This window comes from Tiliqua scincoides, chromosome 1, assembly GCF_035046505.1.
Source record: "Tiliqua scincoides isolate rTilSci1 chromosome 1, rTilSci1.hap2, whole genome shotgun sequence".
Lineage (NCBI taxonomy): Eukaryota > Metazoa > Chordata > Lepidosauria > Squamata > Scincidae > Tiliqua > Tiliqua scincoides.
The window spans coordinates 302749481-302768417 of NC_089821.1; the positions used below are offsets into that span (position 1 = coordinate 302749481).

The window sequence follows — 18937 nt, forward strand, 5'->3', positions numbered from 1 at the left end:
CAAGGGCATAGTCTTTAGGAAGCTGGGGACTGGTAGTAGTGGAAGAGCAGACCAGGCAGGTCAGCAGTGTGGATGTCCTGGGGCCTCTGGACAGAAACCCAGAGAGCACCAGTGTGCTACAGTCCTGGTTCTAATCATGGCACCTTCCACCATCAGGCCAGACTGCTTATTTAAGATAAATGTAATGCTTAGCTTTGAAGGGTGATCAAATGCAGACAGAGGAAAAGTGGAGTAGGAGCTCCTTTAAAGATTTGACCTGTTATCCTTCTGGTGCAGCTTAACATACAGTTCTGATTTTTAAAAAAATTCTTTTGCTTAGATAATTTCCTTAATAGAAAGCAACTCAGTGGTCATTATACGTGGAGCTACCGGCAGTGGAAAAAGTACTCAGCTTCCTCAGTACGTCTTAGATTATTGTGCTCATCGCAATACATTCTGCAACATCGTTGTTACTCAGCCTAGAAAGATTGGTGCCAGCAGTATCGCAAGGTGGATCAGCAAGCAGAGGTCATGGCCCCTGGGTGGACTTGTGGGCTATCAGGTACCGCAGACTGTTGTGTAACATTAAAATACCTGATGTACTTGGAATGGAAAACCCATCCATCCTTCTCTATGGCAACCTTTTCTTCCTAGGGTGATTTTGTTCTTTTTTTAAATAAAAGTGCTTAAATTGTCTAGGCTCCCTGCATAGATTGAAAAATGACACAAGGATTTCCCTGCAAATGTACAATTCAATTGTTGCAATGCAAAAGGAAAAAGTTAACTCGTATTAACACCTAATTGGTTCCCTCCTGTGTGATAACACTACCTCATTGGCTCTCAGAATAATCAGTCTCATTGGTCAGTTTTTAGTTAAGGGAATCCACTTTTTGCTACATACGTCAGTTGTGTTCTCTTTTTCTGGTTAACTGGCCATCATACCCTTTGATAGAATACAGATAACTCATCATGGTTTAATTCATTACATTGGAAATTAACTTTCCAGTGATATATAATATGATTTGTATTGTTCATAAATACAAATTTTCTAAAAGGTTTCCAAAATTTTGGCCACTAGTGGTGTCACCCTCCCCAAGGGTGCTACGTGGTGCGGTCCACACACCCCTTGTGACACCACTGCTCTCTCTCTCAGCTTTCCACGGGTTGGTGGTGTGTCTGCTGAACTGAGTGAGGTGTGGCCCAACTTTTTGCACAGAATTGATTTTCTTTTCACATTAAAAGCCCTTTCTCCATCTTCTTTGAAGAAAAAAGCATTGTGTTTGATATTAATTTGTGACCCAGGTTTCTTTCCAGATTTGTTATATTTTTATTTACAGGGTGGGTGTTGCCAGCATTGCACGGGGTGGCATGTGCCCACCTCTGCTCCCTGTCCTGACTTTGGGTGAATTTAGACAGTTGTGGGGTTCACCCAATAGCCTGCTTTTTCTCAGACTTTGGTGCATGACTGTTCCCTTTTGCTGAGATTTGTCATGCCTTGTTAACAGATTTTATGTATCCACCTTTTGGTGCATGTGGTGTTTAGGGCAGGAGACTTACGCCTGGTTTGTAGGTTTGTTAATAGCAGTGTCTGTGTAGCTGGAGTAGAAAGGAACTGCGTTGCTGATCTTTGCTTTAATACTATGATCCCTGTTCTTCAGATGTCGCCATGAGTTGTGGGGGGGAGGAATAATGCCCCAGCAGTTCTTAGTTTGAAGACTCCCCACTAGATCTTCCCTAAATATTGTTTTTCTTGAGAGTTTTCTACACTGTGAGGTAGAGATGGTCACTGTCACTTCCTGAGGAACTGACTCTGGTGGTTACACAGGGAAGGGAAGGCCTTACTGTTGGCCATTATGAGGTGCTTCAGGTGACAAATTTTAGGGTACCATTAAAGGGCAGAAAATGGGTCTGTTTAGTGTAACTACATTTTTACCATGTTCTACCACCATTTTTACCACTACATTTTTAAAATGTCACTATGTTTTTACCACCATTGAGGAAGGAAAGTATACCACAATCCCGTGGACTGCTGCAGAATATCAGCACACAAACCTGTTGTCCTCACAGGTGTACTGATGAGGTTCTAGGGAATCAGATGTCCTGGGATGCCGCATCTGCGGGGCAGTGCACCTTCCTCTGCCCTGTTGCCTTCCTCATGCCCATCTGGAAGACTTTGGAGGGCCTGGGAGGGTATGTGTGGCCTCCCTGGCCCTCTGGAGGGCCTTTAAACCCCACATCCAGTTTCCATCCAAAAATCAGAAGTGACATTCAAAGGGCCAGAGGAGGATGCTGCTCTCCAAATGCCCTGGGTGCAATGGGGTGGTAGCATTCTGTAGTCCTGGCCATGGACTGCACATGTACCTGGATTACCAGTGATTGGCCACTGCATAGTAATTAGAAGTTGATGATCAGAATCACTCTGTGTAGTGATTAGTGATTTCTAAAATATATTACATTCCTGCAGTAGTGGCACTTGAAGAGGCATGTCAAAGTGATAAATTATAACATGTACTAAATTATTATAAAACAAATTACAAACCAAAGCAACATTCCTGCACTATTACGTTGCACCATTTCTGAACCAATGTTACAACTCTTCTGAAAGGGCTGTAACTTGAAAAGTTTTTGACCTTACCCATTTTTGTTCCAAAGTACCGTAGATACTCTCCTATAAGGCGATAAATTTGTGCCTCAAACTGATGGGAGAATCGCCCCCTTGCCTTATCTCCGCAGTCATCCAGTGGACGGAGGAGGCAAAGGGGCCATTTTCACGGGGGGGGGGCACTTGGTAGGAGGATGGGCACCCCGCCACAGTCCTGCCACCCGCAGGGGCAGGGAGCAAAGCGGGGGCATCGTGTGCTGCTCACTCCCTGCCAGGTGCTCCCCGGTGCCTCCCTCCCTGCTGCAGCCGTGCGGGCAGCGCAGGTCGTTCCCCAAGTGCTCCCTGCTCTCCACAGCGGCAGTAGCCAGGATGCGCTTGCTCCGCTCCCTGTCCTCACAAGCAGCAGGACTGTGGCGGGGAGTGCAGATGGAGGGCTCTGAGAGGCGAGGGAGCATAGGCTGGTAGGCTGCCCCCGCATGCTCTGCCCCCTCTGGGGCTGCTCTGAGGCTCCAGATGCAACTGACCAGGTGCAGGCTGGGGGGAGATGCAGCTGCCCCTCCTCCTACTAAGTCCCCACCCACCCAGGTGCAAATTGCTCCCTCTCTCTGCTTGGGTGCAAGCAGAGCAGGTGCAATTTGCTCCCTCTCTCTGCAGGGAAATTTTTAACAATCCTAGGCTGCAATCCTACCTACACTTACCCAGGAGTAAGTCCTATTTACTATTATTATTAAAAGCATATACATAGTAGTCTGTTAAAAGTACAGGTCTGTAACATTTCCCCAAATGCAGTCACAGACCATGGTAGCATCAAGTCTAATATATTAAAAATAAAATATTAAAATGAATAGGGACCCACCTGAAATTGACTCGTACCCACAGTTTGAGAAACACTGCTCCAGTGTATGGGGGCTATTTTGGCAAACTATGAGCTCTTATTTAACTATTGAACATGGTTGTGAGAATCTTAGAAATTTTCATGATGACTTTTAAATGAATTAGAAACAAAAATGAAATTTCTGCTGTTTATAGGTTAGCTTAGAAAAAGTTGCAACTCAGGATACACGATTGATTTACATGACAACTGGAGTTCTCCTTCAGAAAGTAGTTGGGGCCAAAAGTCTTTCAGAGTTCACCCACATCTTCATAGACGAGGTAAGCTTGGGGAAGTTTGTTTGTTTGTTTACGGTATTTATACCCCACCTTTTTCCCCAAGGGTTCTCAAGGAGGCTCAAGATAAAGGTCAAATGAAGATTGTTTTCTATAGAAAACATCTAAAACTGATCCACTGCCAACTGTATAAGAACCTTACAAAGACCTACGTGTGTTCAAGCATTTGGCATGCTTATGCCTTAAGAATAAAAGCACCTATCACTTTCTAGTGTAGGTGAGGCTATGTCTTCCTCTGGGGACAAGCTTGAATGCTCACTTTCTATGCAATAAAGATAGAAATTAGGGGTAGTGATGTCTATATTTTAATTCAGTGGGCTGTATCCTAAGTTTAGTAATGTATAACCGCTAAACTTAGCAGATAATCCAAAACGTTCACAGGCGGAACCACGTATAACACAGATAACTTGTATTTACTAACAGCATTTCTTCAGATTTGAAACTACAGTATGCTTCTGAATACGTGTTGTAGGGGGAAATGGGGGGGGCGAGAAGTGTGCCTTTCTTTCCTGCTTGTCAGTTTTCAAAGGTAACTAGTTGATCACTATAGGGAATAGGACCAGTTGGACTGGCTTGATCCAGCAGGGCTTATGTTCATTTCTTACATGTTTCAAGTTATAGTCTGCATTGCGGTGTGTGTGTTTGTGTGTGTGTGTGAGGGTAAATAGAATGCCAGATGCAGGGGAGTGGCAGCAAGATGCAATTATCTTGTGGTCTTATGTGCTCACTGAAGTATCTGGCAGGCCATTGTGAAATACAGGAAGCTGGACTAGATGGCCCCTGGGTCTGATCCAGCAGGCCTCTTCTTATGTTCTTATGTCATGTTATGGAAATTGTTTGAGAGACCTAGGATCACCCTGTCTCACAAAGCTTGTGCCAGCCCCCACCTGGACTTCAAAGCCCCCAGACATGTGAAAGAGAGAGTAGTGGGCAGTTCTAGCATCCTGGCCTCAGGAGTGGGTTGGTGTTAAGTGAAGAAAGACTAAAGAAATCCCAAACCCTGATTGGTGACTTTGGTCATCTGTCACTATACTACTCTGCCTCCCCTATGTAGTGGAAACTGTACAGTAAACCCATTTCTGGCATCATCTTTTGGCCTCTCTGTCTATGGTTCCTATCCACCTTTGATATGGAACACCCTTTCTTGGGATGGGGTGGAGGAAGAAGGGTCACTTGTGTGGCCCACAGGGAAAGTAGGGCAAATTTCACATGGGAGAGGATGTTTGTGGGTCTGTGCCATGATTCCACTTTCCTAACCATGGTTAGTTAATTGTGAACACAAATCTCAGAGTTCAGAATAGACATCGGGTAAATTCAATTTTTTGGTAAGTTCTGTCATGTGTTAATTGTTATTAGGTTCATGAGCGTACTGAAGAGATGGATTTCTTGCTTTTGGTGGTTCGTAAACTGTTGCGCACCAATTCACGATTTGTAAAGGTAAGTTTGAGCTGCCTTCTTCTGTGAAAATATGGGCTAACTTTGTCATGATAATTCAGTGATATAAAAATCACCAGTACTGCAGATGTAACATAGGAATGTCTTTCTGGTCAGTCTGAGATAATGTTGTATGGTTGTCTTTGGTGTGGATAGGGGTAGATAATACCCATTCAAAAATATCATTGGGGGGAATAGGACAAAGCACATCTGGAGAGGGATGCAAATTACAGATGCCAGGGACCTCCAAACCTAGATTTTGGGAATTAGAATGTTTGGTATGAAAAGAGATCATAGCTGTAGTGAGTTTTTCAGAGATCTGATGCTGTAGTGAGAATCAGCAGGAAATGTATTCAGAACAATTTTTGCATTTATGTTTTAAAAAATGCATTTAAACTCATAAAATGAATTTGGGACAATAGGAAAATATAAATTTAATGTTTTTTATTGATGTCTTTTACTGCTGTCTGCTTGTCTTTTATATTGTCTGTTTTTACTGCTTATTTTATATTGTCTGTTTTTGTTTTAAATTTTGTTTTTAAACTGGATTTTATCATTTTTTTGTATATTATATATAATTGTTAGGGCGCAATCCTAACCCCTTATGTCAGTGCTTTCCAGGACTGGCATAACGGTGCCAATGGAACATGTGCTGCATCCTGCAGTTGGGTGTCACTCATGGAGGCCTCCTCAAAGTAAGGGAATGTTTGTTCCCTTACCTCGGAGCTGCATTGCCCTTATGTCAGTGCTGAAAAGGCGTTAGGATTGCACCCTTAGCTGCCTTGGGTGCCCTTCAGGGAGAAAGGTGGAGTAAAAATCAAATAAATAAATAATAAAATAAATAAATGGAATAACTTGCCTGGAATTTATTTTGATGATGTGGGTTGTGCCACTGTTTGGTTAAAGACAGTAATGTTGTTAAACACAAATGCAATTTGTACACATGTGTGCAAGATAAATGGTTGGAGAAATCTTAAGTGTACAAAGTTAGGGTATGTTAGCGCACTGTGTGTGTAAGGATTTTTGAGGAGCATTTAGGGAAAATTTGAGTTCACCCATTTGTGCACGCCAGGCTCAAAGCATTTTTGTTCCAATTGCTTTGTATAGTAGTGCAAAAGTAAAACATTGGCTAGGAAGCTCATTAGAATTACTTACACCCCCTCTCCACTTCCTTGTACTCTTGAACCATCATAGATTTCACAGAAATAGCGTAGGATTGAAAAACTCATGTGTGTAAATTCCTCAGAGAACCTCAGTGCATCATTTTATAGGGTCCAATTCCCTTCCTGTATGCCTCTTGAGTGCACATGACTAATTTATGCAGCATTTCTGCAATTGAACTGGAAAGAGAGATGGTACAGCTGAGCTGCGTGAGTGTGTCGGAAGGGTTTTGCTTTAGAATCATTGAGGTGAACTTGACCACTGTTCTTGCTTCCAGTCCTGTGGCTGCCATATTTAATGGTTGTCCATAGATATTCCAAATTGACCTTGGCCATCTTCCTGTTGCAGAGCCAGTAGACAACTTAAAACACATAGGAAGTCTGAATCCAGTGTTGCGTTGCTCAGTGTGCAGTGAGTCAAACAACCTTTTCCTGAGAGATTTTGTTGCTGTTTGCTAATAATTAGGTTCTTAAGCTTGGCTGCCACTTGCTCACTTCTCCCTTTCTTTCACTGCTACCATCTGCTGCTGACTATTGCTCAGCTGGAAAGGGAATTGCAGCTGTATCCCAGCCCATAAAAGCCAGGAGACTCAGCTGGGGTTACCCTGAAGTGATCGTTGTGTGTCACGAAAATAATGTTTTCAGTTGTAGTTCTTCATGGGGCTGTGCCTGCCTCTCTCCTGCCATTAACAGTGCTCCTCTAGGGTAGCCCATGTACCTTTCAGGTGCCCCTCGTGAAGTCATGTTCCGTTTTGCCAGCTCTGTCTTTTAAAAATGGTGGTGGTAATAATATGATTAAGAGTTTTGGCGGGATAAAAAGGATATAATAGATTAAGATTCATTTTTAATTTTTCAGTTTTTTTGCTCCATTAGACAAATTGGTACAGAGGAAGAATAATCCAATTTATAGGATGGTCCTGCAGTTGAGGAAGGGGGTTGCCTATGACGGTGTTTGGTTAGCATTTGAAAGATGTTTTCAGTGAAGATAATGACACAGACACTTTTGCTTTTAAATGTGTTATCCAAAAGACTCTTGCAAAATCTTACTGATTGTAGATAACAGATACGACTTAGCTTCGAGACTGAAAGTTTCCTGTGTTGTAAAACAGTTGGCAAGAGGATTTTAGTTACCTGAAACCAGATCCTCAAGGCCAAGTGACCTCAAACACCTAGCTGATATCGGCCGTTGACAGTCTGGGAGTATCGGCTATGTCCGGGGTATCAACTGTGTTAAAAGAGGCATCTGAGGGGGGACATGACTGAGACATACAAAATCATGCAGGGGATGAAGTGGATAGAGAGACGCTCTTTTCCCTCTCACATACCACCAGAACCAGGGGACATCCACTAAAATTGAGTGTTGGACAGTTAGGACAGACAAAAGAAAATGTTTTATTACGCATCGTGTAATTAGTCTGTGGAATTCCTTGCCACAGGAAGTAGTGATGGCACCTTGCCTAGATGCCTTTAAGAGGGGATTGGACAAATTTTTGGAGAAAAAGTTCATCACGGTTTACAAGCCATGGCAGGTATGTGCAAGCTCCTGGTTTTAGAGGTAGGCTGCCTCTGATTGCCAGATGCAGAGGAGCACACCAGGATTCAGGTTGTGTCTGTTGTCTAGTGTGTTCCCTGAAGCATTTGGTGGGTCACTGTGAGATTCAGGAAGCTGGACTAGATGGGCCTTTGGCCTGATCCAGCAGGGCTCTTCTTATGTTCTTATATACGTACATTTAACTTCCCCCATTGGCTTGCAATATGCTTTCTACTTGCTTATTTTTCTCCTGTTGAACTCTGCCATTGTAATCCGAAGTCAAAGAATAACCAAGTTTAGGGTTTCTTTCTCAACAACATTAGGTCCAGCGTGTGGTGCTAATGAATTATATTTACTGATGTGTAAACCTAGTTTGCATATGGTTTCTTTCTAGGTGATTCTGATGTCTGCTACAATCAACTGCCAAGAGTTTGCTGAATACTTTGCAATTCCATTTCGCAACAGACTGTATCCAGCCTATGTGTTTGAAGTGGAAGGCAAGCCACATGCTATTGAAGAATATTATCTTGATGACCTGAAGCATATTATCAATCACAGGGTATGGAAAACCACTGATTTCTTTCCATCATTGGGTATCTAAAATACAGGGTGTCTCCAAAAAATGCATACACATTTTAATGAGCTCTAATTCCTACATACTCCAGTGTAGAAAACTTGCAACACTCCAACGTCTTAAGGGAAGCAATTAAAGAGAGGTGTGGAACCAACCCTGCACAACTGCTGGTCTGCAGATTCCTTAGGGCCCGATCCTATCCAACTTTCTAGCACTGATGCAGATGTGCCAATGGGGCGTGCGCTTCGTCCTGTGGTGGGTAATTTGTTGTGGCTGCATTGCGGCTGCATTGACACTGGGAAATTAGATAGGATTGGGCCCTTAGTCAATGATGTCATGGTGTATGGGTGCCAATGGAGAACATTTCAAGCACTTGGTCTAATTAACAAACCTGATCAGGCAAGTGCTTCTATGTACATCGTATGCATTATATGTGGAAATTACAGAAGAAATGTGACACTATAAATCATGTGTACATTTTCTTGAGATGTATTTGGGGTATTGCAGGCAGTTGGATGGAATCTGAAATATTTCCATCTAGGGGAGAAAAATCATGATACAGAAAGTGTTTTGTGCACCACCATCACTACTTGTTTTCGTTAATGTTTTCTATGCAATCTCTATGCAAGTCACACTTTCTCATACTGCTGAATGGAGAGAATCTGCGCACACAGTGCCCTGCGTGGTTTGCAGGTGTCTGGTGTACTGAATGAATTCCCTCCCCTGTCTCATCCACATTCTTCCCTTCCTTTCCTTGTGTCCCTGTCCTTAGGGGGTCTTGTCCATTGTCTCCCAAGATGGGAAACAACCAGCTTGGGGAAATCCATTTAGTACCCAACCTGTCTACCTTTTCAGAAGGATTTTTGGTTGTTTTGGTGGGTCACAGTGTATTTTAGGATTATTTTTTTTGCAGCTCTGAAATTCTTAGTTTTGTTGTAGCATTTACAAGATGTTAGAGATGGGTTTTTGGGTAATAACAAAATAAAAACACATAACACCGCTTTCTGCACCTCTCATTTTTGTTAAAAATGGAAATCTGTGAAAAAATGAAGTCGAAAAAGCACACCTCTACATATTGTATGTATGTGGTTTTAATCCTTTTACATGAGCCTCCTTGAACTCTCATGTGACTGGAAAGACTGGTAATATACGTTGTCTTAAGTAAATAATAAGCGTTGATTATTCGCAGTAATGTTACAAAAGCTGTTCATACTTTTATTTGGAGAATAAGCTCACTATAGAGCATGTGTTTTGCCACCTTCAAGGCCCATATCCTTGGCGTTTCATGTAGGTCTGGGAAAGGCCCCCTCCTCCATTCAGGCACCCTGAAGAGTCGTTGCCACAGTAGGCTAATTATTTCTGATTTAATTTATTGGGGAAGAAGGGGCAACAGGAGATGAGAAAATTAACGGTACACTTACATATATCTGCTAACATATATCTGCATACATATATCTGCTAACAAACCCCTGTGACAATCTGATAGACTCTTGCAGGCTTTGAAGTTCTGAATAACATTTTAAAAAAATCCAAAAGCCCTCCTGTTATAACAATGTCTTGTCAGCATTCATATATGTGTCAATGATATGTCAGCTCCAGTGGACAGCAGGGGGGAAGATTATATAATATCTGATGATTATGAAAGATTCTGGGTGATGAGGGGCAGCTAAAAGAGAACCAAGACACTGACTGGGAAGGCTCATCAGTATCAGGTTAAATCTGTCAGATGTGCAACTGCTTTGATGGTAGGTCAATGTGCTACACCTTTTAACCCCAGCCTCATAAATAGGAGACTAACTCTTCTGAATTCTTGTTTTTTTATTATTATTATAAAGATTGTGCAGCTTAAAAAACAGTCTTGAGGATTAATCTTGCTACTGTATATTCTCCTCTGCGATTCCTAGCCATGGCCCTCATCTTTGCTTAACAGGGAGGAACAAATATGACAGTATGGGGATGGGTGGTTGTGGTTTTCACCTTAGGGCAACTCAAAGAGCAGTAAAGAAAATCTGCATTCCCCCCCCCCCTTTGGAGGAAAAGAAGGCACAGGGAGTTGCCTGAGCTTGATGAATTCTAGGGGTTTGAAGTGAAATGAACGTTAAACAGTTACAGCAAAAATTTTAAAAGCAGCTGGTTTGATGTCAGTCAGGGGACTTAGAACTATGTCTGTTTTTTATTTTTGTAAACAGAAATACTTATGAACGTTTTGGAGCCTAATCCTGCACTCTGTTGTGAAGAGACCTCAATCCATAGCCAGGATCCAGCACTGAATAACAAGTGCTGGTGCAGGATGAATTTCCCATTTGTGACTAATCGTCAAGTACTGAAGCCCTACTGATAGTGACCCCCTTCTTTGGCACAGAAAGCAGTCACTGCTGTGCTAGTGGAGGATAAAGCCCTTACTTTAGTAGTTCCCAAACTTTTTAGCACTGGAACAGCACTCTATCAGGACCCACCTAAATTTACCAGACTTTTTTTTTAAAAGGGGGGGATCCAGAAATTATTTACTTATAATAACCAGAAAAAGACCCTCAAACATTTATCTCCCTTTATTTACACATGCTTGCAAAGTGCAGGAGCTGATCCTTTTACAGGGTAATTAGCAGCTACAGTGTCTGATTTTTGAATAGCATCAGGGTTTGAGGCAATTAGTTATCCGATCCTTCCATCACCCTTTGGGGACCCACCAGAAATCAAGCTACGACCCACCAGTGGGTCCCAAACCACAGTTTGGGCAACACTGCCTTACATGGAATAAACTTTATGGCACAAGGCTTAAATAGAAGGGGGTCTGTGTGTGTGTGTGTGTGTGTGTGTGAGGGGGTTATATATAGGGAGAGAGCTGTCACTCAATGAGAAAGCATGCATGTTTCATGCAGAAAGTCCTGGGTTTAATCCCTGACATTTTCAGACCCCTCTCTGAAAACCTAGAAAGTTGCTGCTATTTAGAGTTGCACATAGATAAAGCTATACAGCTCTGCCTGATTGATCTCCCAGACCTTGCTGCTTTACTTGGCTGTAGCACAAGACTCTTGCAGGTGCATCAGCAGCTAAAGCTGTGCATTGGATTCAGATGTACACATTAAATCCAAAGAAGGCAGGTCAGATGTAAGGTACATAAAATTACAGGTAGAGCCTATTTATCCACATTAGTTCCATTCCGTGACTCGGCGTGATTAACAAAAAACACGTTGTGCTAAATTCCAGAGAGTTACGCAAATACACTGCAACCAGACATGTCCAGATGGAAGGAAACTAAGGCAGCTGTTATCAGTCCCCTCCCCTCCGTACTCAGCCCTCCCCGTTGCCAGCTGTTCTGCTGAGCTTTTTAGTGTCCAGCCCTATGCATTTCTACTCAGAAGTAAGCCCCATTGTAGTCAATGGGGCTTACTCCCAGGAAAGTGTGGAAAGGATTGTAGGCTATATCTCCTGCTTTGCTTGGTGGGAAAGACAAATCCGCAGATAAAAAATCCATGGATAAATAGGCTACATCTGTACTCACCAGGGCAGATGAGCCTTTTGTGTCTTTCGTACACTCTGCATCCCTGTTGGTAGCCCTGCTTGTGGTCTTATAGTACTTTTAGGGCTGAGATAAATTTCATACGCAATTAATTGCTATAAATGGAATGTTTGGCCTCCAGATCTACCTTGAAAGATCACCTCTGCCTACCCCAATACCCACTTGCTTTTTTCATTGTTTTGCTCCTGTCTGTTCATTTTCTTAGCAGTTGCTTTGCTGTAATTGTGGTTTTTTTTTAAGAGATAGGATGATATGTGGTTCATGATGATTTATGGATATTGTGGTTGTAGTGGTTCTGTACCTGGATTGTGTCTGTGTGTTTTCCAGATTCATAGTTTTATGACTTCATTACAAAATTTATGGCAGATCAGTGGCCTTTCTTATTTTGCTTTTAGCAGTAATGATTATTACTAAACACTTCGGAGACTAATCAAGAAAAACATGCAGTTTTCAATTACAGGGCAGTCTTCAAGCAAAGGAAACCATGGTTACATGGTTAAGCACATGCCTACTATTCCTTCTCACATGTGTTAGGTGCATGTAAGTTGCCTCTATGGATTTTGCACATCCTTTTCTAGATATAATACTTTATGTAAAAAATATATTAAGACCCAGTTCTTTGTGTTGGTGTTAATATCTGTGCTCAAAGGTTCCCCGTTCCCCCCCCCCAGTTCCTTCAGGGTATATTTGTTAACCTCTAAACTAGTGTTTCTCAAACTGTGGGTCGGGACCCACTAGGTGGGTCATGAGCCAATTTCAGTTGGGTCCCCATTCATTTCAGTATTTTATTTTTAATATATTAGACTTGATGCTACCATAGCATGTGACTCCATTTGGGGAAATCTTACAGACCTGTACTTTTAACAAGCTACTAGGTATATTCTTTTAACAATGATAGTCAATGGGACTTGCTCCTGGGTAAGTGTTGGTAGGATTGTAGCCTAAGATTGTTAAACATTTTTCTGCTTGATGATGTTACTTCCAGTCATGATATCACTTCTGGTGGGTCCTGTCAGATTCTCATTCTAAAATGTGGGTCCCGGTGCTAAATGTGTGAGAACCGCTGCTAAATGTTCCGGATCACCAGTTCCGAAAGAGTTTTCTTGTACACTGTTTCTGTTTTTGTTCTTATTTATATTTGTTCCTGGCTAAAATGTTTTGCGATGTCCTTGGGTCTGTTGCTGAGCCTTTGAGTCCTTGCAGAATATTTGCCTTGAAGTGCTATCTTTCTTGGATGCTTGTGTAGCATTGTGACCAAGCGTGTAAGCTGAGGGATGAAATCCATGGCATGTCTCCTTAACCATGATTTCACCTGGTGGGGCAGTCATTAGATAAAATGGCAAGAGTCTTAGGTCCCATGTGGAGCCCACCTGAGGAGCAATAAGAATTGAGGACTTCCTGGTGTGCAATTCACACTCAGTCACCAGGCTACACTAGCTTCCCAGAGAGAGTTTCAAGTTAGTCTATTAGTAAGATTTAATGAGTACCAAATTAGACATGATAGCTGTAGGTTCTGACAGCAACTGTGAATGTCTCTTAATCTGATCTGCTGTTTGTGACATCCTGGAAGAATATGTTCCATGTTGTGGTAGTGTAACATTATGTTTCCCTACCCCCATCTTGGCAATCAGTTGTGTAGAATTGCAGCAGAGTGGAAACACTGATGTCTTGCCATTGCAACATGTGGTGAACAACACTAAATATTATGGAGGACAACCTGCTGCCATTCTCAGTGATGTTCGTGCTTTTTCAATCCTGTCACATTTGGTCCTGTACATGAAGTGCTCTGAGTGCTTAGGACAAGTATTATACAAATATTTCTTCCTCTCAGTTTTTCTTGCTCTGAATTAAATGTACCACTCTTCTTTTAAAAATTACTTTAAAAATACAGTACATTGTATATTATTACAGGTGGGGCCTCCGTATCCACTAGGGAGCTGTTCTTGGACCCCTGTGGATACTGAAAACAGCGGATACTGAAATCTGTGGTTTCAGCCCCTTTAAAGCCTCCAAAGGCAGAGCTGTGCTGCGGTCACCTCCAGAAGCTTTCTGAAGTCTGCAGAGACCTTGTGCATCTGCGGTCTTTAGAATGACCTAAAGGGCAAAAAAAGACTTCCAGTTTCCCTCTGGAAAATGGAACTGACGAATGCCTTTTAGTCATTCCGCAGGGCTTCCTCAGGTCTCATAATGCCTTAAAAGGCATTGAAAACACCCCCTCCAGAAACCAGAAATAGCCTTTTTTGACCTTTCAGGCCATTCTGAATCCTGCAGAGGCCGCGGGCAGATGTGCCTGTCTTCTGCGGGTTTCAGAAAGCCCTCCAGAGGGTTCAGGTGGCCCTTCCTCCGGAGGGTTCAGGTCACCTTTGGAGGGTTGAGGTGGGGCCCTAGTTTGGCTTAGGTAGGGCCCGAATCTGGTTCAACACGAGTCTGGGACTCGTTGAGCCAGATCTGCAAATATAAAATCCACAGATAAACAGGTTCCACATGTATAGATGTTTTCAGAACTGATTTAGCAGTTACTCTGCACAGAGAATGGGAGAGAAGGTAGGGAATATATATATTTTTTAATTTTATTTTTCCAAAAACAAAAATAACAAACACACAGAAACACAGTATTAGAGTGTGCAAGAAATCATACATCACTATACCTCACTATAACTAATAAATCATTATGTATTTCCTAATCCAATTCCTCTTCTACGTTAGCCTCTTAATATATTTTATCATTTATCTATCATATCATATCATATATAAGAACATAAGAACATAAGAACAGCCCCACTGGATCAGGCCATAGGCCCATCTAGTCCAGCTTCCTGTATCTCACAGCGGCCCACCAAATGCCCCAGGGAGCACACCAGATAACAAGAGACCTCATCCTGGTGCGCTCCCTTGCATCTGGCATTCTGACTTAACCCATTCCTAAAATCAGGAGGTTGCGCATACACATCATGGCTTGTACCCCATAATGGATTTTTCCTCCAGAAACTCGTCCAATCCCCTTTTAAAGGCGTCTAGGCTAGACGCCAGCACCACATCCTGTGGCAAGGAGTTCCACAGACCGACCACGCGCTGAGTAAAGAAATATTTTCTTTTGTCTGTCCTAACCCGCCCAACACTCAATTTTAGTGGATGTCCCCTGGTTCTGGTATTATGTGAGACTGTAAAGAGCATCTCCCTATCCACTCTGTCCATCCCCTGCATAATTTTGTATGTCTCAATCATGTCCCCCCTCAAGCGTCTCTTTTCTAGGCTGAAGAGGCCCAAACGCCGTAGCCTTTCCTCATAAGGAAGGTGCCCCAGCCCTGTAATCATCTTAGTCGCTCTCTTTTGCACCTTTTCCATTTCCACTATGTCTTTTTTGAGATGCGGCGACCAGAACTGGACACAATACTCCAGGTGTGGCCTTACCATCGATTTGTACAACGGCATTATAATACTAACCGTTTTGTTCTCAATACCCTTCCTAATGATCCCAAGCATAGAATTGGCCTTCTTCACTGCCGCCGCACATTGGGTCGACACTTTCATCGACCTGTCCACCACCACCCCAAGATCTCTCTCCTGATCTGTCACAGACAGCTCAGAACCCATCAGCCTATATCTAAAGTTTTGATTTTTTGCCCCAATGTGCATGACTTTACACTTACTGACATTGAAGCGCATCTGCCATTTTGCTGCCCATTCTGCCAGTCTGGAGAGATCCTTCTGGAGCTCCTCACAATCACTTCTGGTCTTTACCACTCGGAAAAGTTTGGTGTCGTCTGCAAACTTTGCCACTTCACTGCTCAACCCTGTCTCCAGGTCATTTATGAAGAGGTTGAAAAGCACCGGTCCCAGGACAGATCCTTGGGGCACACCGCTTTTCACCTCTCTCCATTGTGAAAATTGCCCATTGACACCCACTCTCTGCTTCCTGGCCTCCAACCAGTTCTCAATCCACGAGAGGACCTGTCCTCTAATTCCCTGACTGTGGAGTTTTTTCAGTAGCCTTTGGTGAGGGACCGTGTCAAACGCCTTCTGAAAGTCCAGATATATAATGTCCACGGGTTCTCCAGCATCCACATGCCTGTTGACCTTTTCAAAGAATTCTATAAGGTTTGTGAGGCAAGACTTACCCTTACAGAAGCCATGCTGACTCTCCCTCAGCAAGGCCTGTTCGTCTATGTGTTTTGAGATCCTATCTTTGATGAGGCATTCCACCATCTTACCCGGTATGGATGTTAGGCTGACCGGCCTATAGTTTCCCGGGTCCCCCCTCTTTCCCTTTTTAAAAATAGGCGTGACATTTGCTATCCTCCAATCTTCTGGCACCGTGGCCGTTTTGAGGGACAAGTTGCATACCTTAGTCAAGAGATCTGCAACTTCATTCTTCAATTCCTTAATAACCCTTGATATAATATATCATATATATAATACATTCATCTAAATACCCTATCTTATACTTCTACAACTTTATTTTCAACCAAGCATAAAATAATTTTCATTACTCAATCTATACATGTTGATCCAAGCTCTCTAAAAATCTGTCCATTTCCACCACAGTCAAATTTTCTCTATTAATTCAACTTTCATTGGGATCTTTGTGTCTTTCCAGGATCTAGCATATAAAATCCTCACAACAATTAATATCCTAATCCAATATCTAACATACTAAATTCTAACAACTTTTAATATCCTAATAATTACATATATCATTTCTCTATCTATAACATCCAAAATTAATATATCCTCATGACTAAATACATAAACATATAAGTAAACATCCAGAACAATATCACCTAAAATTAATTCTAACTCATTAAAATTATCCTCTAAAATTCTAACATCTATTAATATCAAGCTAACTAAAATTTTTATACATATTACATATCACCTATAAAACTTAAATAAATTCTCATTGATGTCTAATAAGCTTTAATTTCTAACATACAAAATTATCACATTACTATCTTTCTTTTTATCTATTCCCTTGTCTCCAACCTAAATATCCACTGGTCTGCCAAATCTCTTCTCTAGACTTTAACTTTCCATCTTTTTTTCTAATAAATTTCACATGAATTCCTCTTAACAGATCACAATTTAATGTACTCGCTCTTCTTGATAAATCAGCATCTTGATGAATCATCTCCTTCTCTTGATCATTCCAATCTATGTCAGTTGGTTGAAGTATTTCTTCTTCCTTCACTTGATCAATCCAATCTGCATCAATTAGTCAAAGTATTTCTTCTCCTTTCTGTTCTGGTGACTTTTGAGTCTTTATGTTCCAAGCTATCTCCATTAACATTGTCTCTTCCAATTTGTTGTTTTGTCCTGACTCCAGTGTTTTGGATTTCCATTTCTTTGCTCTTTTGTTGATCCTCTGTTGCGTATTAGACTCATTTGTCTGTTGAATTAAGATTTCCAGGCTAATTTGGATTTGTAAATATCGATTTGCTTGTTGCTTTCCCATTTCCAGTACTTTTTCCATAATCCTTTATTTTTTCTCATGTGATTTGGATATAACATCTTTGAGCTGCACACTAAGATCATCTAGTTGTGTAGTTAATGCATCCAAACTAGCTTGAACCCGCAGATATTGATTTGTTTGTTGCTTTCCCATCAGCACTAATTTCACTATATTGTCTTGTATTGTCTGCTTCCATTCTTTCCCTTTCGGTTCCTCTTGTGTTAGTTTTCCCAAGTTGGACTCCGGGGCAGGAGAGCTCCTAACTTCGCTCCTTTTCCTGTCATCCTTTTTCTTCCTTCTTATATCTTCTTTCTTCTTACTTCACTTGTCAAGTCCTTTTCTTGTCCTTATAGTGTGCTTTTTAGTCCACTAGGTCCCTAATGTTCTTATTTCTGTTGTTTATGTCTTATTTCTGTTATTTATATCTGTTTCTATGTCCACCGCATTCCTTTCCAGGAGATAATCAAAGGAATGTAAATAATCAACCACTTTTCCAAAACAAAAAAAAAATGCAGGTCTCCAGCCATACTCTCCACAGGCACTCCACCAGCTCTCCACAGGAAAACGAAACTGAACACTCCACAACAATAATTATATTCCAAGACAGTTAATTTGTAATCCAACAAATTTTAGATTTATAAAGTTAGAGTTATGCACTCATATTTCCATAATAAGCTCGGCAGATCTCCTCCAAAGCTTCTTCTCACATCAACAAACAAATAAGCAGAGAAAGCCTCCCCCTCCTTCCTCTTCTCCCAGGAGGGAGAAAGCCTCCCCCTCCTTCTCCTTCTCTGGGGCAAAAGCTTAATCAAGTCAGTTCATTAGTCAATTAATGTCAGACACACAGAACGGAACAACACTCACTTGCTTCTTTCAACTTCCTTCCCTGCTTGGAGCCTTCGGCTTAATTTCAACATTGAATCCTCACCATCACCGACATCGATGGCTGGGTTCCCTTGGAGAAAAAACAGTCCCTGGCTGGACCCTTCTTCTCTGAAACCGTGCACCATCTGTAGGATCAAGGCCTCTCCTGACCACTGATCCTCAGATCAGTGGGATTTTGGGAAGAAATAGTGATAAGGAGAAATGGTTAAATTATCTTCTCTAGTTTGAGAAAAAATAACTGAAATTGGAGCCAAGAGAATGACTGTTGTTCCTCTCAAAAACAGGATAGGAGGGTCATTATGTCAAAGTGACCTAAAGAGACATGTAGATAATAACTTTCCCAAAGGGAAAATTCCAGGATCTTGTATAACTAAAGTTGTGGGCCACGAATATTTTGGGATGCAGGGCAGTATGACCGCCTAATTTGAGCCGGGACCATGCACCAAACCTGTCATAATAGGCCCAATAAGGAGGTGGAAATGACATACAGTGTCACATAGGTAACTTGTTTATCTCACTTTATTTAATGTGGTTTTCTGGGTGTGGTTCTTTGAGAAACAGGATGGGAAACTAGAGTGAACATTTGTATCCAAACTGAATCAATTGGCTTGTATAATTCACTTACTATTGTAGAAA

At 41.9% G+C, this 18937-nt stretch overlaps 1 protein-coding gene across 1 annotated transcript in view; it reads left to right on the forward strand.

Moving 5' to 3' along the window:
• Positions 1–435: 435 nt before the first annotated feature.
• TDRD9 (tudor domain containing 9) overlaps positions 436–18937 on the forward strand; it is a 68279-nt gene continuing 49777 nt past the window's right edge. Inside the window, exons 1-4 of the mRNA XM_066612299.1 lie at positions 436–541; positions 3611–3733; positions 5105–5185; positions 8268–8432. Of these exons, the coding sequence (XP_066468396.1) occupies positions 3656–3733; positions 5105–5185; positions 8268–8432 (324 nt within the window). The 5' untranslated portion in view covers positions 436–541; positions 3611–3655. The remainder of the gene's footprint in view (positions 542–3610; positions 3734–5104; positions 5186–8267; positions 8433–18937) is intronic.